Source organism: Cherax quadricarinatus, chromosome 26 (assembly GCF_038502225.1).
Source record: "Cherax quadricarinatus isolate ZL_2023a chromosome 26, ASM3850222v1, whole genome shotgun sequence".
In the NCBI taxonomy this organism is placed as follows: domain Eukaryota; kingdom Metazoa; phylum Arthropoda; class Malacostraca; order Decapoda; family Parastacidae; genus Cherax; species Cherax quadricarinatus.
In genome coordinates this window covers 28,910,386-28,920,385 of record NC_091317.1, presented here as the reverse complement: position 1 = coordinate 28,920,385, position 10,000 = coordinate 28,910,386, and the positions used below count along the sequence as shown (strand labels likewise).

The 10,000-nt window shown below is 45.7% G+C and overlaps 1 protein-coding gene across 1 annotated transcript in view; it reads left to right on the top strand.

Moving 5' to 3' along the window:
- LOC138853247 (integumentary mucin C.1-like) overlaps positions 1-5,774 on the top strand; it is a 61,763-nt gene extending 55,989 nt beyond the window's left edge. Inside the window, exon 5 of the mRNA XM_070088959.1 lies at positions 5,647-5,774. Coding sequence (XP_069945060.1) covers positions 5,647-5,774 — 128 coding nt within the window. The remainder of the gene's footprint in view (positions 1-5,646) is intronic.
- Positions 5,775-10,000: the final 4,226 nt, after the last annotated feature.

Below are 10,000 nucleotides of genomic sequence, written 5' to 3'. Positions count from 1 at the left end.
GACACTGGAGGACAGGAGAGATAGGGGGACATGATAACGACTTACAAAATACTGAGAGGAATTGACAAGGTGGACAAAGACAGGATGTTCCAGAGACTGGACACAGTAACAAGGGGACACAGTTGGAAGTTGAAGACACAGATGAATCAAAGGGATGTTAGGAAGTATTTCTTCAGCCACAGAGTAGTCAGGAAGTGGAATAGTTTGGGAAGCGATGTAGTGGAGTCAGGATCCATACATAGCTTTAAGCAGAGGTACGATAAAGCTCATGGTTCAGGGGGAGTGACCTAGTAGCGACCAGTGAAGAGGCGGGGCCAGGAGCTTGGACTCGACCCCTGCAACCTCAACTAGGTGAGTACAACTAGGTGAGTACACATACACACACACACACACACACACACACACACACACACACACACACACACACACACACACACTCACACACACACGTAAATTCCATTACGTCTTTCTCAATATATTTTCCTCCCTAGATGGCCTGCACCCAACATTTTCCTAAATTTCCTGCTGAATCTGATATGGGGAGACTTAGAGAAAGAGAACCGCGCTGAGAAGGATCACTGTTACTCTTTATTCTGTTCCCTTGATCGTGAGCTGAGTCACAGGGGATTCCTGAGTGAATAACACTCTCTCTCTCCGTCTCTCCAGATATATTAACTCCTATAATGTATTTGTTGCAAGGAAACTTGTACATGTCGTCCAGTGTTGGTCTCCAGATTACATAAAAGACGAGAGTTTCACTGGAGAAGCTTCCAGAGAAGAGCCACCAACCTCGTACCATCACTCAGAAATAAACTTTAGTGAAGAAAGACTACCCACTCATATTTTTCTCTCTTAGGGAACGCAGACTACCAAAATGTCTCATTCTACTCTTTACGATATTCCTTGACTTTCACACATTTAGACATTCACAACTATTTGAGGACGAACTTGCGAGACAGAAGATGCAACAGGGACGATTGTGTTTTGTTTTATTTTTATGTAAACAGAATTATAGCAAAGGAAGTAACTTACTAGCTATGCTGAAGGTTAAAGACTGGCTGGACAAGGTGCTTCTTGGATGGGGCAATTTCAAGGCAACGAATTCCTGATAACTGTTTACCAACTTCAACAGGACGATCAGTCGAGAACGAGGCAACAGAGTTAATAATCGAGGAACTGGTGGTAACCAGAAGAAACATTGATATATACAGTTCTGTTAGTGGTAGTGGAGTAACGCGCATAGTTAAGTAGTTACGAAGGAACGAGTACGAATAAAGTCGAGGTAGTTGTCGCCCTCGATGGACTTGACTGCTTACGATTTCCACCGTCTTGAGAAGATAATTTCTGTGCTGATCTGAGGAAGCCACTGAATGGCGAAATATCTTTACGAGGATACCCAGGTATTGTTTATCAGAGGTATACAATATCGACAAGATAAAGAATAAGACATTTGTATAACATAGGAGTATCTGCAGTAGATGTTGATACGTCTACAAGTAACCCAGATGCTGCATTAATCTTATTTTCCATACTCAGGTACTGAACATGTGTCGTATTCATTAAGATATTTCTCAAAATAGGAAGTTCATTCAAAACTCTCATCTACGTACACCAAGACACCCAATCTATCATCTATCTGGAGTCTACCTGGAGGATATTCCGGGGATCAACGACTCCGCGGCCCGGTCCATGACCAAACTTCCCGGTGGATCAGGGCCTGATCAATTAGGCCGTTACTTCTGGTCGCACGTAGTCACACATGTTTCTTTTAACAATATTATGTCCTTCAGATGCATCAACCTTTCTAATTGTTCATGTTCACTGAACAACAACAACTGGAAGAACAGTTTTAAAAATCTCATGACAATCGCAGTGACTTCTTTCCAGTTGAAACGCGAAACACTTTACAACAGATGAGTAAGACACGTGTGCAACCCTCGGGTATCTTTAATGTTGATAAATTTCACTTTGCAAGATTCTTCAGTTAATAGAAACAGTGGAAAGGAAAAGACGCGGTGATCAGTCCCTCAGCCCTAGCAAACACTTGATTCAATATTCTAAATTAAAGTAAAGCCGAGGCACGAGAACTGGGCCTTGTATACTGCTGCCAGAAGTGAGATGATGAATTTGAAGATGACTTCGTAGAAGACGAGGCTCACTACCAGAAGTAAGAGGAGCAGTGCACTAGGCTGGTTCCTCTTAAATCCAACCTTCTTACTAGTAACTAGTGGCTGAACAAGATGTCTGTACCAGTATATAGCGGTGGTGTTACAGTGTCACACAAGTATATTTAATGGTACACCATTACTACTGTATGGAGTTACTATCATAGTTTTGAATCCCAGCCGTTGTGCCAGAAATTTTAAGCAATGTATAATGTATAAAAAACAAATTAGACTTTTTCTTAAATGTTTTGTGGTAGTAGGTATAAGTGATAGTAATAGTATTAGTAGTAACTGGTAGTTTTGTGGTAGTAGTTATAAGTGGTAGTACAGTAATAATTGGTAGTTTTGTGGTAGTAGTTATAAGTGGTAGTAATAGTAGTAACTGGTAGTTTTGTAGTAGTAGGTATAAGTGGTAGTAAAAGTAGTAGTAGTAACTATAACGAGATTATTTGGTGTTTCTGGTAGCGGGGAGTAAATGATACGTCTTCGGAGGCTTCTTACTTTATTGTTAAGTTGTGGTGGGTACACAGGCTTGTGTGTTGTGCCCATGGCCCGGGAGGGCCATGCCCACGAGAGAGAGTAGGCCTTCTTGACTGAGTGAAGGGTGTCGCCAGAGTCAGAGTGAGGTAAGGGCAGGCAGGCTGGCGTGCCCACCGAGAGGCCTGGCTACAGAGGGCAGCATCTTAGTGTGCAAAATATGAACTGAGCTGGCAGATAGCATAGGCTGTCTACATACGCTCGGCCACCTACCGCGCGTCGTCCCGACGCGACAATACTGGTGGTAAAAAAACTCGGTCTCTCTCTCGTAGGAACAGGCACAGAACACAAAATAAAAACATATATATATACATATGGACATGGAAAAAAACTTCCTACAGGGAGGGAAGAAAAAAACATGTGGGGTGTGCTAAACATTGTGGTCATAGGCAGTGAGCGTCGAAGGGCAACACTGCACGCCTTCCTGTGTCTGGACAGATACTGCAACACAGGAGACATGTCTTCGGCTGAGCTGTGACATAACAGGGTATGGTCTCCTCTGGAACGGTGAAGCAGTCATCGTAGGAGTCGCTGCAGGTTTTCACTCAACCTGGGGCACGACATGCTGGTGCCCTCGAGTGAGGCGCCGACAAAACTCGGCAACTGGGCTGGACTTCTGGCAAGCGACTCAGGAGGACACTTCTCGACTGGTACTGTCGCTGGGCTGTCACTGCCGGCGAGCGTGGAGCTAGTTGTGGAGCGAGGTAAACTCCAGGTAAACTCCAGGTAAACACCAGACTGCAGTGAGAGAGCTAGCAGTCAAAGTGACATCTTCTTTGTGCAGGCTGCTCGCTGAAGCTTGTGACATGAGGCTGACACAGCGCCTGCCAACAGTGCTAACTGCGGCTTGACGAGTGTCATTCTCTCGGCAGTTGGAGTTACAGCAGAGGTTAGTCTAAGCATCCCCAGACTTGTTTATCTACATATAGCTGCATTCTGAAGGTCTGGAGGTGAAGTGAAACAAATCTCGATGGGAATCGTAGTAGGTACGATTCTGCAGAACATCTATGAGCGACGAGCATAAGAGCTTTCTGTACAAGTGGGCTCATACGCTCAGGGGCTGACTGATAACAGTTGTCAAACACACTGGTCACACGGATGACTTAACACAGTGGTGCTACTCAGGTCTGGCTCAGACCTCACTGGACACACGGAAACTACACACACCCGCTGTACATGCGGTACACTAACATGTGAGAACACTGACTGAGAGGAATTAATTAACACACGACATATACCTTCTCTCAATCTTCTCGACAATACTAAAATAATTACTAGAAACACTCGATGTGACATGTGATGTCAGGCGTGATGTCGCGAGGTGATGTCAGCAACACTGTGGCATCAGCAGACATCTCGAGGTGACGTCAGGCAGACATCGTGACGTCATGAAGTCGGGCAGCATCGTCGGTGACGTCAATGTGATGTGGGCAGCAGACCACAGCATGAGGCCTGGGACATCTGGCTCGGTAACTCACGTGGCTCGTAGGTCCATGTGACATCGCCCACACCCAACGTGGCGACGGGATCCATGTGGTGTCATGATCTACTTGGCATGCTGCTCCGCGTAGCTTCGAGTGGCCTCTGGCACTTGGATACACAGCTCTGGCAATGAATTCACATGGAAAACAGCAGAAAACACAGCAGAGGGAGTGGGCAGTGGTGAGTGTATGGTAGACGGGTGAGCGTGAGTAAGGCGAGCATGGGCAAGGTGAGGAACGGCCACTTCCTCCTCTCCCACAAACACGTGGAGAAACTCACACTGGATGCAGAAATCACCACAAAACTCACCTTTGACTTGCTGAAACAGCTGTGCTGAGCTGAAAACAGCAGCAACATACCAGTGACGCTGAACACGTGACTTGAGAAACAGCGTGGGACACTGTAGTGTGGGGTCGCTGGGACGCCACTTACAATTCTCGAAGAAATTCGGCAAATTTCGGCTGGATCCTGCTTGTACCTGTGTCTGGATGCTCAAACGTGCAGACACGACTTCAGGATAACTCGTTGAGAGACAGATGATTCTTGCATGGGATGATGAAGTGAAGATGACTTCATTCCTTCCTTCCTCTCTCCGGGCAAACACAACTGCTGCGACCACCGCTTCCCACCATTTATAACCAGTTTGTTTGGTTGTTCTGGTAGCGGGGAGTAAATGATACGTCTTCGGAGGCTTCTTTATTGTTAAGTCATGGTGGGTACACAGGCTTGTGTGTTGTGCCCATGGCCCGGGAGGGCCATGCCCACGAGAGAGAGTAGGCCTTCTTGACTGAGCGAAGTGTGTCGCCAGAGTCAGAGTGAGGCAAGGGCAGGCAGGCTGGCGAGCCCACCGAGAGGCCTGGCTACAGAGGGCAACATCTTAGTGCGCGAAATATGAACTGAGCTGGCAGACAGCATAGGCTGTCTATGCAGGCAGTACAGGCTGTCTACATAACTGGTAATGTTAATATCACCTGTAATCTTCATTTTCTAATCAATTTTCATCAAAGATTTTCCACAGATCATGATCCTTGAGCCATGTTTACCAGGTATTAGTGTGAGCCCAGGTCAACCATGGTGGAGAGAGAGAGAGAGAGAGAGAGAGAGAGAGAGAGAGAGAGAGAGAGAGAGAGAGAGAGAGAGAGAGACGAGAAGAGAGAATAGGGAAGAGAGAATAAGGAATGTGGGTAATGTTAAAATTGTATTTGTCCAGACAGCTTAGAAATTTTCTCCTGATGTTAGTGTCATAAACATCAACGTCATGATCCTAGCTCCTCACTACTTCAGTGATCAAAGAAAGCTATCCCTGTCTCTCTAAAGCCCAGCCTTCTTTAAATACACACAGCAGGAGAATGTCTCTTCTGCTCGGCTTCCAACTTTTAACAGCAATGTGGCACATTGCTTCTAAAAGTTGTCTGCATCCTAGGGTTACCAGATAACAGCTGATATCTGTTTACATCCTCAGGTGACGAGGAGACGGCTGCCATGCAGCACCTCAGCGGGTCGTTGAGCCTGGCTCCGGCAGGGGGCGCCAGCGGCTTGTTACTGGTGGCAGCGGTGACATCCTGGAGGTGGCACAAGATGGCATCGTGAAGTTGAAAACTTCCACCAACCTTCCATCATGTTGTGATGGACTTACATACTCTCATTTTTAGATGGGGAGGGGGACAGGGAGGGAGGGACCAGGGACAGAGCATAGCTAGAAATTTGGATGAGAATATGTATTTTGGTAACTTGGTCTGTTTTAGATAGTAAATTGACAACAGTGTGTTATACATAGCATAAATGTAGCAGTTATAGTGAGGTGTAAATGTGTGTCGTCTAGTTGTAACTTAAATGTAACCAGCAACAACAACGTTGACAACAGCGTCAACAGCAATGACAATACCATCACAAATCACAACACTATCTACAACATCATCATAATCAATAACATCGCAAACGATGTTACCAGAAACAACAATGACAGCAACAACAGAATCAAAAACAATAGCCTCACAAGTATCATCCTCACAACATGCAGAACATCACAGACAACACTGCCACAGGTAACACCAACATCACAGACAACACTGCCACAGGTAACACCAACATCACAGACAACACTGCCACAGGTAACACCAACATCACAGACAACACTGCCACAGGTAACACCAACATCACAGACAACACTGCCACAGGTAACACCAACATCACAGACAACACTGCCACAGGTAACACCAACATCACAGACAACACTGCCACAGGTAACACTAACATCACAGACAACACTGCCACAGGTAACACCAACATCACAGACAACACTGCCACAGGTAACACCAACATCACAGACAACACTGCCACAGGTAACACCAACATCACAGACAACACTGCCACAGGTAACACCAACATCACAGACAACACTGCCACAGGTAACACCAACATCACAGACAGCACTACCACAGGTAACACCAACATCACAGACAACACTGCCACAGGTAACACCAACATCACAGACAACACTGCCACAGGTAACACCAACATCACAGACAACACTGCCACAGGTAACACCAACATCACAGACAACACTGCCACAGGTAACACCAACATCACAGACAACACTGCCACAGGTAACACCAACATCACAGACAACACTGCCACAGGTAACACCAACATCACAGACAACACTGCCACAGGTAACACCAACATCACAGACAACACTGCCACAGGTAACACCAACATCACAGACAACACTGCCACAGGTAACACCAACATCACAGACAACACTGCCACAGGTAACACCAACATCACAGACAACACTGCCACAGGTAACACCAACATCACAGACAACACTGCCACAGGTAACACCAACATCACAGACAACACTGCCACAGGTAACACCAACATCACAGACAACACTGCCACAGGTAACACCAACATCACAGACAACACTGCCACAGGCAACACCAACATCACAGACAACACTGCCACAGGTAACACCAACATCACAGACAATACTACCACAGGTAACACCAACATCACAGACAACACTGCCACAGGTAACACCAACATCACAGACAACACTGCCACAGGTAACACCAACATCTCAGACAACACTGCCACAGGTAACACCACCATCACAGACAACACTGCTACAGGTAACACCAACATATCAGACAACACTGCCACAGGTAACACCAACATCACAGACAACACTGCCACAGGCAACACCAACATCACAGACAACACTGCCACAGGTAAAACCAACATCGCAGACAACACTGCCACAGGCAACACCAACATCACAGACAACACTGCTACAGGTAACACCAACATCACAGACAACACTGCCACAGGCAACACCAACATCACAGACAACACTGCCACAGGTAACACCAACATCACAGACAACACTGCCACAGGTAACACCAACAACACAGACAACACTGCCACAGGTAACACTAACATCACAGACAACACTGCCACAGGCAACACCAACATCTCAGACAACACTGCCACAGGTAACACCAACATCACAGACAACACTGCCACAGGTAACACCAACAACACAGACAACACTGCCACAGGTAACACCAACATCACAGATAACACTGCCACAGGTAACACCAACATCACAGACAACACTGCCACAGGCAACACCAACAACACAGACAATACTGCCACAGGAAACACTAACATCACAGACAACACTGCCACAGGCAACACCAACATCACAGACAACACTGCCACAGGTAACACCAACATCACAGATAACACTGCCACAGGTAACACCAACATCACAGACAACACTGCCACAGGTAACACTAACATCACAGAAAACACTGCCACAGGTAACACCAACATCACAGACAACACTGCCACAGGTAACACCAACATCACAGACAACACTGCCACAGGTAACACCAACATCACAGACAACACTGCCACAGGTAACACCAACATCACAGACAACACTGCCACAGGTAACACTAACATCACAGACAACACTGCCACAGGTAACACCAACATCACAGACAACACTGCCACAGGCAACACCAACAACACAGACAATACTGCCACAGGAAACACCAACATCACAGACAACACTGCCACAGGCAACACCAACATCACAGACAACACTGCCACAGGTAACACCAACATCACAGATAACACTGCCACAGGTAACACCAACATCACAGACAACACTGCCACAGGTAACACTAACATCACAGAAAACACTGCCACAGGTAACACCAACATCACAGACAACACTGCCACAGGTAACACCAACATCACAGACAACACTGCCACAGGTAACACCAACATCACAGACAACACTGCCACAGGTAACACCAACATCACAGACAACACTGCCACAGGTAACACTAACATCACAGACAACACTGCCACAGGTAACACCAACATCACAGACAACACTGCCACAGGTAACACCAACATCACAGACAACACTGCCACAGGTAACACCAACATCACAGAAAACACTGCCACAGGTAACACCAACATCACAGACAACACTGCCACAGGTAACACCAACATCACAGACAGCACTACCACAGGTAACACCAACATCACAGACAACACTGCCACAGGTAACACCAACATCACAGACAACACTGCCACAGGTAACACCAACATCACAGACAACACTGCCACAGGTAACACCAACATCACAGACAACACTACCACAGGTAACACCAACATCACAGACAACACTGCCACAGGTAACACCAACATCACAGACAACACTGCCACAGGTAACACCAACAACACAGACAACACTGCCACAGGTAACACCAACATCACAGACAACACTGCCACAGGTAACACCAACATCACAGACAACACTGCCACAGGTAACACCAACATCACAGACAACACTGCCATCAATACCAACTATACTATCAACAATACCATCAATACCAGCAATATAACGAAATACATAACTAATATTAAGAGAACAGAGGTCATTGTTATTACTATATAGATTACAAATTAATAGAGGTAAAGAAGAGAACTCTTCACTTTAGAAGTGGGTTGAAGAGAGAAGATGTTTCTCTTAATAAATGAAGAGGCAGATTTTGTGACATCCAGAATAAAGCCGAGACGAGGATTTAAACTTCAAATAATAGTAATCTCAAGTGAGATTTGGAGGCCTCGAGAAATATGAAAATTTATTCTGATAGATTTTTTTACTGTAAGAGCTTAAACGAATGTACATACACTGTACATACACTGTACATACACTGTACATACACTGTACAATAATAGAATGTTATTATTGATGACTGATAAAAAGAAATTCACCGCTTCTTCTCTTTCAGAGAAAGAAATGAATTAGATTTCCATTCAGATGTAAATCTGACAGAGACAAAAAGATTGTTAAGTGTTATAAGTAAGTGATGGTGGTCAGTGATGACAGACATGTGGTCAGTGATGACAGACATGTGGTCAGTGATGACAGACATGTGGTCAGTGATGACAGACATGTGGTCAGTGATGACAGACATGTGGTCAGTGATGACAGACATGTGGTCAGTGATGACAGACATGTGGTCAGTGATGACAGACATGTGGTCAGTGATGACAGACATGTGGTCAGTGATGACAGACATGTGGTCAGTGATGACAGTGTGGTCAGTGATGACAGACATGTGGTCAGTGTGGTCAGTGATGACAGACATGTGGTCAGTGATGACAGACATGTGGTCAGTGATGACAGACATGTGGTCAGTGATGACAGACATGTGGTCAGTGATGACAGACATGTGGTCAGTGATGACAGACATGTGGTCAGTGATGACAGACATGTGGTCAGTGAT